This window comes from Schistocerca cancellata, chromosome 3 (genome assembly GCF_023864275.1).
Source record: "Schistocerca cancellata isolate TAMUIC-IGC-003103 chromosome 3, iqSchCanc2.1, whole genome shotgun sequence".
Lineage (NCBI taxonomy): Eukaryota > Metazoa > Arthropoda > Insecta > Orthoptera > Acrididae > Schistocerca > Schistocerca cancellata.
In genome coordinates, this window is record NC_064628.1 from 523,539,030 (window position 1) to 523,561,343 (window position 22,314).

General features: G+C 42.3%; 1 protein-coding gene and 1 long non-coding RNA gene across 3 annotated transcripts in view; one reads left to right on the forward strand and one right to left on the reverse strand.

Moving 5' to 3' along the window:
• Nucleotides 1-20,964, reverse strand: part of LOC126175343 (RNA exonuclease 5) — a 41,795-nt gene extending 20,831 nt beyond the window's left edge. The window contains exons 1-2 of one of the 2 annotated variants that reach the window (XM_049922065.1): nt 20,794-20,964; nt 1,368-1,499 (exon numbers count right to left, since the gene is read on the reverse strand). In XM_049922065.1, coding sequence (XP_049778022.1) covers nt 1,368-1,499 — 132 coding nt within the window. In that variant the 5' untranslated portion in view covers nt 20,794-20,964. The remainder of the gene's footprint in view (nt 1-1,367; nt 1,500-20,793) is intronic. The other variant, XM_049922064.1, reaches the window with a different exon arrangement.
• A 374-nt stretch (nt 20,965-21,338) lies between these two features.
• Nucleotides 21,339-22,314, forward strand: part of LOC126176776 (uncharacterized) — a 60,863-nt gene continuing 59,887 nt past the window's right edge. Inside the window, exon 1 of the long non-coding RNA XR_007535654.1 lies at nt 21,339-21,554. This is a non-coding gene — a long non-coding RNA (uncharacterized LOC126176776). The remainder of the gene's footprint in view (nt 21,555-22,314) is intronic.

Sequence of the window (22,314 nt, forward strand, 5' to 3'; positions counted from 1 at the left end):
ACAATCCTACATAACACTTTTGATGTCTCGTGTAGTTTCTGAGCTATTGTTACTGGATTCAACATTGGAATAGTTTAATTTAGTGTAAATATGGAAAAATGTTGAGAGATACATCTCAAGTTTTCAGGTAAGATTACAGAAGTGATATCTTAAGTTGAACCTGTTATTATGAATGGCCTTCCCCATTCCAACTGAAAGTGATCCTTGAACAGGAAGGTCTCTTACCTCAATTGTTTGTGTTCAAATTCAGAGAAATCATGGATATTGTGCACAGAAAGCACCAGCTGTCAGAAAAGATGCAGAAGAAGTTGGAATATTAACTGGTATAAATGTGTGGTTTCTAGTGAAAGTTGAACATACGAGTACATCGAGTTGCTACGAAGTTTGCTCCTCATTTGAAAACTTAAGGCGTTAAGCATACAGAAGCACTGAATGTTTACAAAGAACTCCTTCAACAAGCTGAGGATTATATTCGTGCAAAAATAATGTTTTTAAAGATAGAACATCAAGAGAAAGTCAAGTCATGAGTGTGCCGGCAAACATCCCTACATCTTAAAAAAATGTGACTAATTTCAATGAGATAGCAATGGAACTGAAACTCTAAATTTTTGCTTCAAGGACATCAAAGAGCGAACTATTACACAATTACCACACAAGTGACTTGCAAGAGAAAGTTTACAGAACTATCAGAATTGTTATAAGATAACTCTTTGTCCCCTCACCTTGTGAATATGCCTGACATATCCATTTTGTCAGTTTCTGTGTTTTGTGTCTGTGACTGGTAACCAGTGGCCGCCCAACTCACCACCAATCTCAATTCATATGGCATCCTAGGCCAGAATTAAAATCTGTGCTCAAAGGGCACAATTTAGATACTATTGATGACAGCAAGAAGAATTTTTAATGGGCAAAGAAGGAGCTTTTCAGGACTGCATGGCACATGGAAATACTTCTGGAGCAGGACAGTGAATGTACAAGAGCACTTTGAAGGATACAGGGACTTAGAATCTAAGTTGGATAAAATTAGTATTTTACACTACTTTAGTCATCTTTCAAACACACTTTGTACGCCTACATTATTACAAAATTTTGAATGTAGTGTTTTGAAGATTTTCTCAGAATGTTTCAGCCCATTATCTTCACATTAGAATTAAAATCAACATGAACAATGTTACTGCCACAATTTAAGATTACAAGTCAGTAGCAGGCTCTCTGAAGTTGTCATTTCCACAGAAGAATATCTAGTTTAATAATTCCATGTCTTTCAATACAGCAAACAATCAATAGAAAACAGCCAAAAAATTTCAGTTTTTATTTTACTTTTGACTTACACATCTAATAATTTAAGGGTTGAATACAATTCTCACCTCTCTGTCTTTGTCATTCAATCTTGTTATTTCCAATAGTGCAGACATTTTTCTCAGTTTATTTTGCTTTCTTTTAATTTTTTTGTCAATATATTTCAGTTCACTGTTAGGAACTGCACCGTCTGTTTTCATCTGCAACAATGTTTTTCCTCCAGTGAATTATGATAGTTTATATTGTTTTAAATTATTTAGTGGTAACAGAATAAATATGAAATATCCAACATTCTCAATAGTAACAACATGTATGTATCCAAAAATTATAACAGTAAACAGGAAACCTACCAACATTCTGGCAGGCACAGTATGGTGCATTTTTTGTGGATGTTATGTATCTACCAATAATCTACCAAAGGTTTCAGTAACTATAATTCTGATATAATCATGCACTGCCCCTGTAAAACTACTTAACAAAGACTTATGTCAAAATTGAGGAAAAATAAATGAATTCATTTGGGAAAATAAGAATAAAACTGCAAAAAATCAACTTGGAATGACTGTCTCAATTATTCTATTGTTGGTTACTAATCTTTCTGTACTGAATACATTTCATTTTTTTCCAATATTAAATTTTTTTGAACCATTTCTCAACAAAACCATCACAGTTTTCTTAATATCCAACATTAATAATGAATTTTGGACACTCATTGGTTAAATTCCAAGAACTGCCAATAAAATCACAATGTAGAAAACATTAATATTACATTCTAGAACTTATTTGTAGCTTACTGAGATTCATGACAAACTAGCCAATACATTGCAGGATGGTCAACTGGGGTTTGGCTTCAATCTATGATGTCATAATACTGTGATATGTGCTGTCACATACGGGCACTGTATTAAAATTGGCATTTGTGAGAAGAGAGAACTTTGTAACAGGTGTTCTGCTTTGTGTGGGACATTAGTGGCAAGTATCACTGTCAAAAAGCTTTTGGAAGTGTTACTTGAGAAATGTCGTAAGTGTCTGGTTTGCGATGTATTCGACGGTGAAAAAGAACAGCCACATGCTGATGGAGGAGAATTGTAGCACGAGCAGCACAATAATTTTCCTTCAGAAACACTATGTATTGGCAGACTATATAAGTTGTAACAAATATAAAAACTCTTTCCTGTAGCAGTGATGATGCTAACTTGTGCTGCCAGGAGGACAATTTATGACAGATGGTTCAGCATTGAATTCAGGCTAAAAATCTAAGCAGGTAATTTTATTTGACTTATATCTATTGTCACTCATCTGTTTAGTTTTGAGCCCTTGAGATGTGTGCCCATGATAATTCAGATACCGATTAGTTTCGAAGGGCAGTGCGAGAAGTTTTAAATTTTATGTATTTTCTGATGATCATGGTTTTATTTTGACACTAGTGTTTTTTTAACTTATTTTAGTTTTGGTGGTGTTTGGTGCAAGAAAATGGATACTGGTTGGTGGAAGGTGGAAAGACATCAGTTTTATGGGGATGAGGCTGGGGGTAAGTAAAGGTTTCTGTTGGGAGGGGAGAATGGAGATCAGGTGGTTATTTTGTTTGATTGCATTAGTTATTTGTGTATGGTTTGTCCACTGAAAGGGGATTTTTTTATTAGTCTAAATTTTGTTGTACTTTTTGTAGCCAAGTATATGGTTCAGGTCTGTTTTTTCAGCTTTTGGATCATGTGAGATGCTTGAGTTAGATACAAAGTACTGACGTGGGACAGGAAAATGCCCAGTGGGCGCGACATGTATAAATGTGCATTTGCCTGTGGGTTTGCCCAAAGCTTGTTTTAAATACCTGAAATTTGGGCAGTTATAAACAAAGTACTTTTAAAAATTTTGGCTTCTAGAATGTATAACTTAGTCTGAAGCTCATGGTCTTGCGGTAGCGTTCTCACTTCCCGAGCATGGGATCCAAGGTTCGATTCCTGGTGGGGTCAGGGATTTTCACCTGCTTCGAGATGACTGGATGGTGGTGTGTCGTCTTCATTATCATCATCATCATCATCATCATCATTCGACCCAATTATGGTTGGAGGAAGGCAATGGCAAACCACCTCCACTAGGACCTTGCCTAGTACTGTGGTGCGGGTCTCCCGCATCATTCCCCTATGCTCCGTCAAGGAGTATGGGACTTCATCAGCATCAAATATAACTTACCAATTAAAATAAGGAATGAGATGATACTCTGGATATTAAAAGTTAGTAAATGTTTTCACTTAAACCTATGTATATCATTCATAGCCTTTATTACTAAGAATAAACAACTGACATGTGTTTCTTGATGACAAATTTATTCTTAATTGTAAAACTGTTGTCAGAAAAAAAAGCTCGATTGTCAGATGTAACAACATTCGAACAGATTATAGTTTCCTGTTCTGCTCCTTTCTTTATCTGCTTTTGTAAGACTGCACTGCTGTGAAGACAAAATGAGAACACTATCATGGATTTAATAACAAAGAATCGATGCCCACCTTGCAGCTAATCGTCTTGATAGAGCAGTATATGGTAGTAACCTGAAGCCTATTGAGATGCTTGATGCAATAAGCTTTGTTTGTGGCACACCAAAGAACAGTGGACTCAATGTTATTCAGGTTAGAGAGAAAACTGGGCTGATTATAGGAACAAACAAGGAATTTGACCCAGACAATTTGTGTGGGTGAAAAGCACATACTCGTTCTCAGGAAGATAAAAATCAGTATGTAAAACATTTATTGTGATGGCAAGATTTAAGAGGAACTTGTGAATTGGCAGAAGTTGCCATAAAAATTCAGGGCACACCAGTTACACCTACTGCTGCTGCTGCTTCGTGTGTTCCTTCAGCAATTCTGGGTGGATCCAAAGAGAGGGAAAAAAGTAGACTATATCAGAGAGGGCTGCAAAACTAAAACCAACCTAGCTCTCTAACAACTGGAAGTTGATGGCTGGAGCCGGAACGTGACATCAGCCTGTTCATTCCACGGAATAAAAGCCATTCTGAACAGTCCAAGCAAAGACAAAATGGAAAGAAATCTAGTGATAAGTGAGGAATCAGATTAGGAGAATCCCAAGCAGAGTCTGAACTTCTTGCAATAATATAGTACAAATAAAAATACTACCTACAGGCTAGCTTCTTAATATAAACTGTAGTTTATTTCAAAAATTACTTTTAAATCTGAGTTATGTTTCCTTTTTTTATTTATTTATTTATTTATTTTTTTTAATTTTTTTATTATGCACTACTCCAACAACTGACCTCCTTATAGACGTAAAAAGTTATGTTTACAGTCCAATTTATTTTTCCTTATAACTTTCCCCTAATTCTCAAGCAGCTTTCTCAACTTGGTTACACAACCACTAAAGAATCAGTATTGCAAAACACCTTTTCCAATACAAACTATTAGCTTAAAGTTTTTTTTTTATGTGCCACTTCTCAATGTTTAAAATGCATAAATGCCTGGACACTGCCCACGCATTTGCCCCTACTTATAAATGCCCAGGCATTTTACACCACTTGTGCTTGTGGCCAGATCATCCAATGACTGGAGAACAACAGACAATGGATGTTGTAGGAATTAGTGTGTTGTATTGAGAAGACAACAATCTACAGGATTTTATGTGATGAGCTACACATGCGTAAAGTTGCTGCACAGTGGGTGCTTCACGCAATAAGTGAAGTGGTAAAGTGGACACATTACGAAACTTGTTACGTGCACCTAGTGTGTTACGAGAAGGAGGACGGCAATATGCCAATGAGAATTGTCGCCACAGATGAATTTTACACCAAGGCCTATGAGCCAGAACAAAAACTGCCATTCAGTTTCACCATGCAGGAAGAAATTTCATTGCACTCTGTCTCGCGTCAAGTTATGGTCGTCATAGCCTATGACATTAGAGAAGTGATTTTGTGCCATTTCATACCACATGGACAAACTGTTAATGCGATGTACTACTGTCGTACTTTTCTACGACGACACCTATTACGGGCTATTTGGGAGAAACATTCTAAACATCTACATGAAATTAATTCTTCAAGACAAAGCGAAAGCTCACACTGCAGCATGTGTGTGAAATCAGTTCGCACAATGGATATGGGAAGTACTAGAGCATTCACCATATTTTGCAAACTTTATCACCTAACGATTATGACCATATACCAAAACTTAAACTGCCATTGCATGAAACACATTTTCCAACACATGAAGACATTACTACAGCAGTGACACACGAGATCCAAAATTTCACTCGTGGTGAGGGCACGGAAATTTAGTGTCTTCCACAGTGATTTCAGTGTGTGAGGGATTTGTTGGGAGACTATTTTGAGGGCCTCTCCAAGATGTCACACGACCATGTTCCTGTACTGTACTACTGTGTATGGTTGCAATTACAGTAAAATATGTTTGAAGCAACAAAATTTGTTTTACCTTTGTTCTCACGCTATATCTTCATGGCGGTACTCAGACTTATGTTCTTGCTCTTAAGGTTGTTTTTTTTTGTGGTTTTAGGGCGCACAACTTCAATGGTCATTAGCGCCCTGACTACTCTAAGAATGCACTGCGAGGCACAAGTGGACAACAACAACTAAAAGGGAAAACACGATAAAAGACAGACTGACAGGCATAGGATTAAAAAACAGCATCATCAAATGTCCTGAGAGAGGTTTGTCAAATTGATAAAACGAAGAACACGAGCAACTGCTCGTGGGTCATCCGCTAAAATGGCATCGAAAGTACTTGGCAGGTTAAGATCTAGACGCAGTGTGTTAAAATATGGACAGGACATTAAAATGTGTCGAACCGTCAGCAAGTGCCCACATGGGCAGAACGGCGCTGGCGCAGCCGTCAGCAGATGGCGATGGCTGAACCGGCAGTGTCCAATTCTTAACCGGGCCAAAACTACCTCCTCCCGCCGAGAAGGGCGTGAGGAGGACGTCCAAGCCACGGGAAGAGGTTTTAAGGCCCGAAGCTTGTTGTCTGTAAGTGCAGCCCAATCGGCATGCCACAGCGACACAATGCGCCGACAAATGACCCTGCTAAAATCGGACGAAGGGACACAACAAGAAGCTGTCCGAGGCTGGAGGACTGCAGCCTTGGCCGCGGCATCTGCAGCTTCGTTCCCAGGGATACCGACATGGCCAGGAACCCACATAAAGCTAACCGGAGAACCGACGTCCACCAGCTGCTGAAGAGAGCGTTGGATCCAGTGTACGAAAGGGTGAACCGGGTATGGATCACTGAGGCTCTGGATGGCGCTCAGGGAGTCGGAGCAGATGACATAAGCAGAATGTCGGTGGCGGCAGATGTAAAGAACAGCCTGGTAGAGGGCAAAGAGCTCAGCTGTGAAGACCGAACAATGGCCATGGAGCCGGTATTTGAAACTTTGTGCCCCGACAATAAAGGAACACCCGACCCCGTCATTGGTCTTAGAGCCATCTGTATAAATGAAAGTCATGGTGGTGAACTTCGAACGAAGTTCCAAAAAACGGGAGTGGTAGACCGAACCGGGGGTAACCTCTTTTGGGAGCGAGCTGAGGTCAAGGTGAACGCGGACCTGAGCCTGGAGCCAAGGTGGCGTGTGGCTCTCGCCCACTCGAAAGGTTGCAGGGAGTGAAAAATTAAGGTGTTGAAGGAGGCGACGAAAGCGAACTCCAGGGGGTAGCAGGGCAGAGACATACAACCCGTATTGACGGTCGAGAGAGTCGTCAAAAAAGGAACGATAAGACGGATGGTCGGGCATTGACAGTAGCCGACAGGCATACCGACAAAGCAGTATATCGCGCCGGTAGGTGAGTGGCAATTCGCCAGCGTCAGCATGAAGACTCTCTACGGGACTAGTATAAAATGCTCCAATCGCAAGTCGTAAACCCCGATGTTGTATAGAGTTGAGGCGGCGTAAGATGGATGGCCGTGCAGAGGAGTATACGAAGCTCCCATAATCCAGCTTGGAGCAGACGATCGACCGATATAGACGAAGTAGGACAGTTCGATCCGCTCCCCACGACATACCACTGAGAACACGGAGGACATTTAAAGAACGGGTACAACGGGCGGCCAAATATGACATGTGGAGACCAGCTAAGTTTCCTGTCAAATGTAAGGCCTAAAAATTTGGTTGTCTCCACGATTGGGAGAGCAATGGGACCGAGTCGTAAGGACGGTGGGAGAAACTCTTTGTAGCGCCAGAAGTTAATACAGACCGTCTTCTCGGCAGAAAAACGGAAACCATTGGCGACACTCCAGGAGGAAAGACGGTCAAGAGAACGCTGAAGACAGCGCTCCAGGACACGTGTACACTGCGCGCTGCAATAGATGGTAAAATCGTCCACAAAAAGGGAGCCTGATACATCAGCTGGGAGGCAATCCATTATTGGATTGATCGCGATGGCGAAGAGAGCGACGCTCAAAACTGAGCCCTGTGGCACCCCATTCTCCTGGCGAAAGGTGTCGGACAGGACAGAACCCACACGTACCCTGAACTGTCGATCCATTAAAAAGGAACGAATAAAAAGAGGGAGGCGACCGCGAAGGCCCCATGTATGCATGGTGCGGAGAATGCCCGCCCTCCAACAGGTGTCGTAAGCCTTCTCCAAATCAAAGAACACAGCCGCGGTCGGGCGCTTCCGCAAGAAGTTATTCATAATGAAGGTCGACAAGGTAACCAGATGGTCAACAGCAGAGCGGCGCCTACGAAATCCACATTGTACATTGGTAAGTAGGCGTCGAGACTCGAGCAGCCAAACCAATCGAGAGTTAACCATTCGCTCCATCACTTTACAGACACAGCTGGTAAGCGAGATAGGTCGATAACTGGAAGGCAAGTGCTTGTCCTTCCCCGGCTTAGGAATCGGGACAACAATAGACTCGCGCCAGCATGCGGGAATATGTCCCTCAATCCAGATGCGATTGTATGTACGTAGAAGAAAACCTTTACCCGCAGGAGAAAGGTTCTTCAGCATCTGAATATGAATAGAATCAGGCCCTGGAGCGGAGGACCGTGATCGGCCAAGTGCATTTTCATGTTCCCGCATGGTGAATGGGGCATTATAACTTTCACAATTCGAGGAGCGGAAGTCAGGTGGCCTAGCCTCCTCTGCCTGTTTGCGGGGGGAGGAAGGCAGGGTGGTAATGAGCGGAGCTCGAAACCTCTGCGAAAAAGCGGCCGAAGGCATTGGAGACAGCCTCAGGGGCCACAAGGACGTCATTCGCGACCTTCAAGCCAGAAACTGGGGAGTGGACCTTAGTGCCAGATAGCCGGCGCAGGCTACCCCAGACAACAGAAGAAGGAGTAAAACTGTTGAAGGTGCTTGTGAAAGCAGCCCAGCTGGCTTTCTTGCTTTCTTTAATAATACGACAACACTGAGCACGTAATCGTTTATAATTAATACAATTCGCCACTGTAGGGTGGCGTTTAAAGGTGCGTAAAGCACGTCGACGAGCACGTAAAGCGTCTCTACATGCTGCAGTCCACCAGGGGACCGGTACGCGACGTGGAGAAGAAGTAGGGTGAGGGATGGAATATTCAGCAGCAGCGAGAATGACTTCCGTGAGGTGTGCGACCTGACGATCGCAGCTTGTGAAGGTTTGATCCTGAAAGGTCGCCCTGGAAGAGAAGAGCCCCCAGTCTGCCTTGGAGATGGTCCAACTAGAGGAGCACGGAGAGGGAGTATGCTGCAGGAGATGGATAACACACGGGAAGTGGTCGCTCGAATATGTATCAGCAAGTGCATACCACTCAAACCGGCGTGCAAGTTGGGGAGTACATATAGAGAGGTCTAAATGGGAATAGGTGTGAGATGTGTCCGAAAGAAAAGTAGGGGCGCCAGAATTGAGGCAGACAAGATTGAGCTGGTTGAAAAGGTCTGCTAACAAGGAGCCCCTTGGGCAGGATGCTGGAGAGCCCCAAAGGGGATGGTGGGCATTGAAGTCTCCAGTTAACAAAAATGGTGCAGGTAGCTGAGCAATAAGTTGCATCATGTCTGCCCTGGTAACGGCAGATGACGATGGAGTGTAAACGGTACAAAAGGAAAACGTAAAAGTGGGGAGAGTAATGCGGATGGCAACTGCCTGCAGGCCGGCTTGCAACGTGATGGGATCGTAGTAAATATCATCCCGGACCAGCAACATAACCCCTCCATGAGCTGGGACACCTACCACAGGGGGTAGGTCAAAACGCACAGAGGTGTAGTGTGCCAAGGCAATTTGATCGCATGGGCGTAGCTTCGTTTCCTGGAGGGCTACGACGAGCGGACGGTGCGTTTTGCTCTTAAGGGTGTGTGGTTCTTTGTGAAATATTTTTTGAGATTGGTGTTTTCTTTTTAGTCCAGCTTGTAACCTGAAGATGACATCCATTAGTGTTATTGTTGGAGGATTGACGACATGGGAGACCACTAATTTATTGTTTAATTTCATGACATTTATGGTTATTGTGGAAGAGAAGTGCAGGGCTATCTGCCTAATTTGTCCCTCATTAAAAACTCCAAGTTCCCAAGGGTGTGCAGTTAGTTATTATTATTCTTAATGTATTGTTATAACAAAAGTGGCGAGTGTTTATTACAGCTGAATGAGTGACACCCATGTTACAAAATTGTATTTAGAAGAGTTATTTTTTTCACTTTTCTAATGAAATCATGGGTCAAAGTCGACAGACAGTATCGACGATGATGATGATGATGATGATGATGATTATTTGGGTTGAGGAGGAACTCGACATCATATTCATCAGCGCCCTGACAAAAAGTCAGCATGCAGATCTCAAGGGTGGGGACAAAGGCCGTCCCCACATGAGGAGCAGTATTAAAGTTTGCCGCTCTTTCTCGCCAATTTAGGGATGAGGCCTGACAGTTCAAAAAATTTCACCACTCTTGTAACACTAGTATGAGTATCTGCAACAATAGTGGGCAGATCTCCAGCAAGGCTGAGGGCTGCCCTATTATCAGTATATAGGACACACATAGCCACAATATGCTGAACTGAAACCAGCATGCCACTAACTTCACAGAGTGGTGCATCCTCCCGTCGGAGGAGGAAGCCATGTGTGAAACGGCTATGCCCGATGTGCAGTCTGGTAAGCAAAACCGCCTTTTAGCGGCAAGGCTGACATTAAGTCCACCAAGCCTTTGTGGTTGATTTGAACCACCACAGTTTGTTGTCTGTCACCTGCAACCATTCAGTCTCCCCCTACCGCATCTGTCAGAAAATGAGATGATGGCATGCAACGGGATGGGACTGATGGACAGCACTATCCCAACAATCTTCCTTGGCAGCTTTGTCGGCCATATCATTGCCCTGTACCCAATGTGGCCAGGTACCCAGCAAAAGATCACCTCCTTGTCATGGTGTTGGAGAAGCTGTAAGGGATCGTGGATGAGCTGAATCAGTGGGTCTACCGGGTACATTTGGTGGAGTGCTTGCCGTGCACTAAGAGAGTTGGAACAGGCAAGAAAACTCATACAGTGATGTCTGTGAACCCTCTCCAGTGCCATCAGAATACCATATAACTTTGCATCATAATCCATGAATTGTTCTGGAAGATGCACTTTACAAACGCTATCAGGAAAAACAGTAGTACAACCGAGAGCATTCTCCTGCTGGAATCCATCTGTATAAATAACGATAAAAAACTATAGTACGTACTTAAAATAGACAAAAACATAGTTGTAAAAACAAATTCTGGAGTACAAGTTTCCTTGTATCGTGTCAAGCTTAAAAGCATTTTGGGCCTCTGAAGATGACAAGGTATGTTCCATCCCTGGGTGAGTATTTTCATGGCTGAGAGATCCAGATCCTTGAGACAGTCTGTAGCATGTATACCAAACGGCTTGGTTGCTTAGGGCTGATTCCTGAACAGTCATTCAATGGTGGGTTGAACAACTGAACTAAATGCCAATGACTGAGGTGACATCTACATCTACATTTATACTCCACAAGTCACCCAACAGTGTGTGGCGGAGGGCACTTTACGTGCCACTGTCATTACCTCCCTTTCCTGTTCTAGTCGCGTATGGTTCGCAGGAAGAACGACTGCTGGAAAGCCACAGCGCGTGCTCGAATCTCTCTAATTTTACATTTGTGATCTCCTCGTGAGGTATAAGTATGGGGAAGCAATACATTTGATACCTCATCCAGAAACACACCCTGTCGAAACCTGGACAGCAAGCTACACTGCGATGCAGAGCGTCTCTCTTGCAGAGTCTGCCATCTCCGTAACGCTATCATGCTTACCAAATAACCCTGTGACGAAACGCGTCACTCTTCTTTGGATCTTCTCTATCTCCTCTGTCAACCCGACCTGGTACGGATACCACACTGATGAGAAATACTCAAGTATAGGTCGAACGAGTGTTTTGTAAGCCACCTCCTTTGTTGATGGACTACATTTTCTGAGGACTCTCCCAATGAATCTCAACCTGGTACCCACCTTACCAACAATTAATTTTATATGATCATTCCACTTCAAATCGTTCTGCACGCATACTCCCAGATATTTTACAGAAGTAACTGCTACCATTGTTTGTTCCGCTGTCATATAATCATACAATAAAGGATCCTTCTTTCTACGTATTCGCAATACATTACATTTGTCTATGTTAAGGGTCACTTGCCACTCCCTGCACCAAATCCCTATCCACTGCAGATCTTCCTGCATTTTGTTGCAATTTTCTAATGCTGCAACTTCTCTGTACACTACAGCATCATCTGCGAAAAGTCGCATGGAACTTCCGACACTATCTACTAGGTCATTTATATATATTGTGAAAAGCGATGGTCCCATAACACTCCCCTGTGGCACACCAGAGGTTACTTTAACGTCTGTAGACGTCTCTCCATTGAGAACAACATGCTGTGTTCTGTTTGCTAAAAACTTTTCAATCCAGTCACACAGCTGGTCTGATATTCCATAGGCTCTTACTTTGTTTATCAGGCAACAGTGCGGAACTGTATCAAATGCCTTCCGGAAGTCAAGGAAAATAGCATCTACCTGGGAGCCTGCTCTCTAATATTTTCTGGGTCTCGTGAACAAATAAAGCGAGTTGGGTCTCACATGATCGCTGTTTCCAGAATCCATGTTGATTCCAACAGAGTAGATTCTGGGTTTCCAGAAACGACATGATACGTGAACATAAAACATGTTCTAAAATTCTACAACAGATCGATGTCAGAGATATAGGCCTATAGTTTTGCGCATCTGCTCGACGACTCTTCTTGAAAACTGGGACTACCCGTGCTCTTTTCCAATCATTTGGAACCTTCCGTTCCTCTAGAGACTTGCGGTACATAGCTGTTAGAAGGGGGGCAAGTTCTTTCGCGTACTCTGTGTAGAATCGAATTGGTACCCCATCAGGTCCAGTAGACTTTCCTTTGTTGAGTGATTTCAGTTTCTTTTCTATTCCTTGGACACTTATTTCGATGTCAGCCATTTTTCATATGTGCAAGGATTTAGAGAAGGAACTGCAGTGTGATCTTCCTCTGTGAAACAGCTTTGTTCAGTATTTCAGCTTTACGTGCGTCATCCTCTGTGACGCTGAGATTTTCAGTGCCTATCAAGAAAATAGGATACACACCAAATCCAGAGTGGCTGTTCCCCAGCCTCTGCACACAGACTCTGAACTGGGCTGGTCAGAAAGGCTCCAGACGATATCTGAATGCCCTCATGGTGGAGAGCATCTAACATACGGAGGTAGGAAGGATGGGCCGATCCGTAGACCATGCCGCCACAATTTAAGTGAGATTGAACAAATCCCCTATAAAACTGTAGGAGGCAGGACCTGTCACCTTCTCATGGTTTTCTGCCATGGCATTTCAAAATACTTAATGACTGGAAGCCTTTTGTTCCTAGGTCTTTCAGGTGTGTGAGCCATGTTAATTTTGAGTAAAATAGTAAACCCAAAAAGTGCACAGCGTCTGGAAAAGGTAGAATATTGTCCCCCATTGTGAGCATTGGCTGGTTAATACCCCGACAAGCACGGTTAAAACTGACACCTGTAGTCTTCTCTGGTGAAAACCGAAAACCAGATGTCCAGGCCCAGGTTTCCAGCCTCTTAATGGTCAGCTGTAGCTGCCTCATCGTCATTGTAAGATCAGAGGAAAGTAGAAGATTGCAAAGTCATCCAAAAACACAGCATTTAACAGGGCCCTGACTGCGGGGGGAAATGCCACTGATAGCGATGGCAGACAATGTAACACTGCGGACACTGCCCTGGGGCACACCATTCTCCTGAACATAGCAATCAGACATGGCATTGCCAATATGATAACAAAAATGCTGGTCCTCAAGACATGATTGATTCAGAAGCAGCAGACATCCACCTAGTCCCCATTCATGAAGTTGGCGAAGGAAGTTGTAACTCCAAATAGTGTCATATGCTGGTCAAAAAATACACAAACTAAATGGTTTCGATGTAAGAAGGACTCCTGTATCGCCGTCTCCAGTAGAATTAAGTTGTCAAAGGAGGAACAGTAGCACCCGAAACGGCATTGGGAGCAGCTCAGGTGACCTCGGGACTCTAACAGCCAGACGAGACGGCGGTTGACCATGCGTTCAAGAGTCTTACCCATACAACTGGTAAGGGCGGCACTCCAAAAACTGTTAGGGGCGCTACGGTCTTTGCCGGGTTTCCAGAATGGAATTAATATTGCCTCCTTTCAAGTCGTGGGGTACTGTACTTCAAACCAGATCTGACTGAAACAAGAGACAACTGTCCTTTCGCTTCAGGGCACAGATGATGAAGCATGGCATAATGGATCTCATCAGGTCCTGGAGCAGTATCTCTGGCTGCAGACAGAGCTGATTCCAGTTCCCACATGGAGAATGGAAGGTTGTAGACATCCTCATAATGCGAGAAGAAATTGAGCTACCTCTTCTCTGCAGTCCTGCGGAATACCTGGATTTGGGAGCTTGTCTGGATGATGTAGTAACAATAAAGAAGTATTCTGATAAGATGTGACCCCATTATTTGACAAGGCTGTAAGGGAACACGTACTACCCTTGCCTGAACTCAGTCTTATTGATTCCCAAACTTGCACGGTGTAAATGGACTAATTAATGGAAGTCGTGAATTCCCTTCAGGAAGCCCTCTTCCGTTCTTTGGTCACATGCCTTGCATGTGCTCTCACAGACCTGAAGGCAGGAAGATTGTCTGTAGTTGGAGAGTGAGCTCCGCAGAGCTGTCCGTCTGGCCAAGATTGCCAATTGACAGTCATCATTCCACCAAGGTAAAGGCTGGATGTAGTTACTAGACCTGGGGATGGCCTCTGCGGCAGCCCTTTGGATCTCACGGGTGATATGGGCCGCCGCCTCCTGCGCACAATCTTTTCATTCAAAAATAGCCTACTGTACTGTAACCAATTTGCCCTTTGTATCATCCACCTGTGTGGTCTCCTGTTAGTCACTGTCCTAATGGGCAGATGGATCCACACCGGGAAGTTGTCAGTAGAATGTAAATCTGGAACCACTTCCCACTGAACTAGGTGTGCAATAGCTGAGGGGGGAGGGGGGGGGGGGAAGGGTCAATGGCCGAAAAAGACCCTGTAACTGTGGAAAAGTGAGTTATCTGACCTGTGTTCAAAAGGCAGATATTCTCAGAACGGACGAATTGCTCGATCATTAAACCCCTGGAGCAACAGTATCAAACACTTGGTTTTCCCTTGTGGGAAATAACATACAAAGGCTTTGGAAACTTTCATAGCCAGCCGATGTGGCCGAGCGGTTCTAGGTGCTTCAGTCCGGAACCATGCTCCTGCTATGGTCGCAGGTCCGAATCCTGCTTCAGGTATGGATGTGTGTTATGTCCTTAGGTTTGTTAGGTTTAAGTAGTCCTACGTCTAGGGGACTGATGACCTCAGCCCCATAGTGCTTGGAACCATCTGATTTGAACTTTCATATTTTTAGTTTGCACCTCTATGAGTTACGCCACTACATTAACAAAAACACAGACTGTACAATTCTGACGCGTACCATTCATGTCTACTCCCCCCTCCCCCCCCCCCCATGTACCACGCAGCTTACCATCGGTGAGGTGGCTTGTGTGCCTCAGCGATTCAGATAGCCGTAACAAAGTTGCAACTACAACAGAAGAATATCTGTTGAGAGACCAGACAAACATGTGACTCCTGAACAGAGGCAGCAGTCTTTTCAGTAGCTGCATGGGCAACAGCCTGGATCATTGACAGATCTGTAACGTACTCCAGACTGCTGAAACAAGGGGAAACTAAAGCCGTAATTTTCACTAAGAGCATGCAGCTCTCCTGCACAGTTAAATGATGGAATCCTCTTGGGTAAAATATTCTTGTGGTAAAATAGTCCCTCATTTGGATCTCCGGGCGGGGTCCAGTCAGGAGGATGTTGGCATCAGGAGAAACGAAACTAGTTTTCTATGGATCGGTGTGTGGAATGTTACATATCTTAATCGAGTAGGTAGGTTAGAAAATTTAAAGATGGAAATGGCTAGGTTGAAGTTAAATATAGCAGGAATTAGTGAAGTTCTGTGGCAGTAGGAACAGAATTTCTGGTCAGTTGAATACAAGATTATAAATACAAAATGAAATAGGTGTAATGTAAGAGTAAATTTAATAACGTATAAGAAAATAGGAATGCAGGTAAGCTTCTATGACGGCATACTGAATGTGTTACCAAAGACAGACATAAAGCCCACTTCCACCATAGCAGTACAAATTTATCTGCCAACTAGCTATGCAGATGAACAGATTAGAGAAATTTTTTATGGAATAGCAGACACTATTCAGATACTTAAGGGAGATAAAAATTTAATTGTGAGTTGGGATTGAAATTTGATAGTAGCAAAGGATGAGAATGAATAGTAGTATGAATATGGACTGGGGGAAAGGAACGAAACAGGAAGCCATCTCCTAGAATTTTGCAAAGATTGATTATATAATGGTAAGACAGACTTCAAGCAGTAAAGGAAACAAAAGAAAAATTTGGAGTAGGTATTAAAATCCACGGAGAAGATATAAGAACTTTGAAGGTCTCCGATGACATTGTAATTCTGTCAGAGACAGCAAAGGACTTGGAAGAGCAGTTGAACGGAATGGACAGTGTCTTGAAAGGAGGATATAAGATGAACATCAACAAAAGCAAAACGAGGATAATGGAATGTAGTCGAATTAAGTCGGGTGATGCTGAGAGAATTAGATTAGGAAATGAGACACTTGAAGTGGTAAAGGAGTTTTGCTATTTGGGGAGCAAAATAACTGATGATGGTCGAAGTAGAGAAGATATAAAATGTAGACTGGCAATGGCAAGGAAACCGTTTCTGAAGAAGAGAAATTTGTTAACATCGAGTATAGATTTAAGTGTCAGGAAGATGTTTCTGAAAGTATTTGTATGGAGTGTAGCAATGTATGGAAGTGAAACATTGACGATAAATAGTTTGGACAAGAAGAGAATAGAAGCTTTTGAAATGTGGGTGCTACAGAAGAATGCTGAAGATTAGAAGGGTAGATCACATAACTAAAGAGGAGGTATTGAATAGAATTGGGGAGAAGAGGAGTTTGTGGCACAACTTGACTAGAAGAAGGGACCCGTTGGTAGCACGTGTTCTGAGGCAACAAGGGATCACAAATTTAGCATTGGAGGGCAGCGTGGAGGGTAAAAATCGTAGAGGGAGACCAAGAGATGAATACACTAAGCAGATTCAGAAGCACGTAGGTAGCAGTAAGTACTGGCAGATGAAGAAGCTTGCACAGGATAGGGTAGCATGGAGAGCTGCATCAAACCAGTCTCAGGACTGAAGACCACCACAACACCAACAAGACAGACTTCAGAACCAGGTTTTAAATCTTAAGATATTTCCATGGGCAGATGTGAACAGACCAGAATTTCTTGGTTAGGCCTATGCACTGCAGATTAAAACAAAAGAAATTGCAAAAACGTAGGAAGAAATGGGATCTAAATATGTGGAAAGAGTAAGAGGTTGTTAAGAATTTCAAAGGGTGCATTAGGCAATGACTGAGTAGAAGAGAAGAAAGGAATACAGTAGATGATAACCATGTAGTTTTCAATGATGACACAGTGAAGGCAGAAAAGGTTCAAATTAGATAAAAAGGTAAGACCCAGTACAAATCCTCTGATAACAAAAGAAATATTGAGCTTAACTGATGAAAGAAAATATAAAATGCAGCTAAAAAGCATGCAGAAGGGAATACAAATAGTTAGAATGGCTAGAGGAAAAAAAATGTAAGTTTTATGAGGGTGAGTCAAATGAAAACTTTAAATATTTTTTTTAAATATTATTTATTGTGCAGAAGTGGTACAAAGCTGTATCACTTTTCAACATAATCTCCCCCATGCTCAATGCAAGTCCTCCAGCACTTACAAAGTGCATAAATTCCTTTGGAAAAAATTCTTCTGGTAGTCCGCGCAACCACTCATGCACCGTGTGGCATACCTCTTCATCTGAACAGAACTTCTTTCCTCCCATTGTCTCTGAGTGGTCCAAACATATGGAAATCACTTGGGGCAAGGTCTGGTGAGTATGGTGGATAAGGAGGACACTCAAAATGAAGGTCTGTGATTGTTGCAACTATTGTATGGGCAGTGTGGGGCCTTGCATTGTCATGTTGCAAAAGGACACCTGCTGACAGCAATCCATGTCAATTTGATTTGACTGCAGATGATTTTTTTGGAGATCTGTGTATGATGCACTGGTGACAGTGGTCCCTCTAGGCATGTAATGCTCCAAAATGACGCCTTTTTCATCGCAAATGAGAGTCAGAATAACATTCCCTGCTGATAGTTCTGTTTGAAACTTCTTTGGTTTTGGTGATGAGGAATGGCATCATTCCTTGCTTGCTCTCTGTTTCCACTTGGTGGAAGTGAACCCAGGTTTTATCCCCGGTAACAAGCCATCACCTTCTCGTTCAAAGTGCCGAAGAAGTTCTTCACAAGCATCAACAAGTTGTTCTTTCATTTCAGGAGTCAGCTGCCATCGCACCCATCTTGCAGACACTTTGTGCAACTGGAGCACATCATGCACAGTGTGGTGTGCTGACCCATGACTAATCTGTAAACATGCTGCAATGTCATTCAGTGTCACTTGCAGTTTTCCTTCATTATGGCTTCAACTGCTGCAATGTTCTGTGGAGTCAGAACTCGTTGTGCCTGACCTGGACAAGGAGCATCTTCCACCGAAGTCACACCATTTGCGAAGTTCCTACTCCATTCGTAGACTTGCTGCTGTGACAAACATGCATCACCATACTGAACCTTCATTCGTCGATGAATTTCAATAGGTTTCACACCTTCACTATGCAAAAACTGAATAACAGAACACTGTTCTTCCCTGGTGCAAGTTGCAATTGGGGCGGCCATTTTTATAATGATACTGCGACGGTATGTGTGCATCTGGTCTATGCTGCCACCTACAGGTCATTCTGCATGCTGTTTGTAGCACGTTTACCAGCTTACAGGATAACGGCGTGAAATTTTGATTTGTTACTACAAATTTAAGGTTTTCATTTGACTCATCCTCGTAGAAACAGATTTCACTATGGAGAAAGATACCGTCTGCACGAGATGACGTATACAGAGGTTCTATACAAGGGAGATGAATTTGAATGCTACATTACAGAACTGGAAGAGCATGTAAATGATGATGATGATGATGATTTGGGAGATATGATACTGTGAGGAAAATTTGATAGAGCAGTGAAAGATCTAAGCTGAAACACGGCACCGGGAGTACACAACATTCTGTCAGAACTACTGATACTTTGGGAGACCCAGCCATGACAAAATTCTTCCATATGGTGTGCAACGTTTATCAGACAGGAGAAGCAAATGACAATGTTCACTGGAATACTCCCTTTGAAATTCTGAGCAAAGCAAGAGTAAAATATGGGAAGCAAAAGGCTATTTATAACTTGCACAAAAACCAGGTGAAAATATAAGAATCAAGGGGCACGAAAGGGAAGCACCAGTAGAGGAGACAGGGTTGTGGCCTATTCCTGATGTTTCTGTACCTTTAACAAGCCGTAAAGGAAGCCACAGAAAAATCTGAGCAGGAATTATTAAAGTCCAGTGGGGGGGGGGGGCAAAAAAAAAAAAAAAAAAAAAACAAAAAAAAAAAAAAAAACCCTCTGACATTCGCCGATGATCTTGCAATTCTGTGGGGAGTAGCAAAGGACTTGGAAGAGCAGTTGAACAGAATAGACAGTGCCTTGAGAGGGGGATATAACATGACCACAACAAAAACAAAACAAGGTTATGGCATGTTGTTGAACTAAATCAGATGATACTGAGATAGTTAGATTATTAAATGATACACTTAAAGTAGTAGATGTGTGTGGTTACCTGAGCATCAAAACAGCTGATGAGGGCTGAAGTAGAGAGGATAAAGAAGGTAGACTGTCAATGGCAAAAACAAGAATTTTTGAAAACAATAATATCGATCTAGGTGTTTGGAAGTCTTTTCTGAAAATATTTGTATGGAGTGTAGCCATGCATGGAAATGAAACATGGACGACAAAAAGTTGAGACAAAAAGAGAATCGAAGCATTTGAAATGTGGTGCTATGTAAGAATGCTGAAGAATAGATGGATAGATTATGTGACTACTGAGGAGGTACTGAAGAGAATTGGGGAGAAGTATAATTTGTGGTACAACCTGACTAAAAGAAGGGACTGGTTGGCACGACACTTTCTGAGCCATCCAGGAATCACAAACTTTGTATTGGAGGGAAGAGTAACGGTGTGTGGACAGTGGGAAGAGGGCTATCATGGAGGGATGGATGGAGGGAGGGAGGGATGGAGTGTGTGTGTGTGTGTGTGTGTGTGTGTGTGTGTGTGTGTGTGTGTGTTTTATCACTTTCGCCATTATGCTCACTCATTATACAGGACAAATACAAATTGTTCCTCTGTCACGTGTATTGCATAACATGTTCTTACATTCTTTGTCCACTTTTTTTCCCCTAAACAGACGGCACTTCTTAAATAATCGAACTTCACTGTACGTCGTTGCTGACAGTAATTCATCCCCACCAAGACATGCACTGTAAAAATATAGTTGTGCGAGGTGTCTCGAGAAGTGTGCGAATATTGGTTGGGCGTAAAAACTAGACAACCATCGGACGTTTGATATGAGACAACATATTGAGTTATTAACTCTAAAACTACGCTCAGTAAACTACATAGCAGAGTACTCTTCACAGTGTGTGACATTTTTAGGTTTCCTACACCATAGGCAATTTGCATCACGCGACCTGAAATTTGTTGTGTAACTCCCTGTTGACAAACCGTACGCTCTACAGAGACAAAAGACAGGGGTCCGAATATTGTTTATATTTACTAGTAAACGTTTTCCGCTGCCCGACACAACGATATATGGCGACCAGGATGATAATAATTAACGTTGAAAGACCTCGTTAAGCACTGTATTACATGATCGACTGCTGTCGTTTAACATTTCGAATAGACTTCACATCATAAAAATGCCTGATTACCTTATAAACTAATAATGATATTTACATACTTACAACTCAGTTGTTTTGCGTCAAAACATGTAAGAAACCCTGCCAAAACCTTGTAAAAGACCTTATCCACAACCAGCATGTTACAATTTCCTATAAACTCAGCTGCACACAAGTCGTAAAGTAAACTGTCCTGAATGAATGCAAAGTAGTTACACATAAGACACTCTTCTTACACCAGAGATATTATCAATCAAACAATGTGACTGCAACAAAGTATTGCCAGATCGCGGACTTGTCCACCGATCCCATACATGTTCACAAACAGGATCGTAGATCATTCTATTATTCATTCATTGTAGCAGAAGACGAGGAACTCAAATCCACGGACACAGAAACTGAGACTGCATGTGAGATTGTTTGGGAAAGGCTCAGTATCAATGGCGGACATAAACTTGTAATCGGATTTTTTTTTTATCAACCGTCAAACTCATCCATATATCCATGGATTTACCTCCATGCATACATCTAAGAAGCGTCTCGCGGGCCCCGAGGAATCATGACGTCACATCATGACATGACGTCGTCTCTTAGACTCTTACGCTAGCCAATATCGCTGGTAGTTTTCGAAACGCGGATAATTCTTTGAACATGACACGCTAATGCCTTGTGGGTGTGTGACTGTGTGTGTATAATGATTAATGGCAGATTTTGATTTGTATGCGTTAAAGCTTTTCAATCACGGAAAAAAATTGGTAGTACGTGCTGCAAAAGCAGATGTTTGCAGAGGAGAGAGGATAGTTTATGTTCCAGGTAATGGACGGTAAGTAACTTCCGTTAGCAATCTTATAATGCTCAAGAAAAGTAAAGTGTTATGGTAAATCTACAGAAATTTCATTGTTTGTGCCTATAGTATTCTGATGCATTACGTTACCCAGTAAAGTTTCTTTCAATGCATCTATGTGGATTATTTGTGGTAATGGAGTATTCTCATAACAAATGGCTTCGGTATTTAAGTTGCAATCATCGTAACTTTTTCCTGATCAAAAATTGTGTAGTAACTGTATTCTAACGTCAGTAACCTGCACATTTGAAAACTTTTGAATGTTCAAAATTACATCATTCATCATAGTCAGTATTTTTTTACAGTTAAATAGGTATGAATTGAATTGCAGTGACTGAATCCAGATTTGTGAGTGATGTAATCTGTTTTTGTAATGGATGTTTCAGTTTCTGAAGTGAAAATCCAAAGAAGAGAAGACAGCAAGAAGTAGCTTTTTGTCTGTTTCATGGATTATAGGCCTACTGGGGAAACTCGCCATGTAAAAAAAAACGAGTAACGCATCAAGCTTGGTACCTCTATGGTGATGTGGAAATCCGAGCGTTGTTAATAAAGACATTAATTCAGTGTGTGTGTTTCTTTTGATTCCTTTATCATGTTGCTTATACTAGACCAAATTTAATTAAAATACCCAGGTGATAGTTTCAACATAAATTGGACTATATGCATAGCTGTTTCTAATGGCTTTACTACTTCTCAGAGGCAAGGTATGAATATTTACCATCCTCTGGCTTGTAAATCC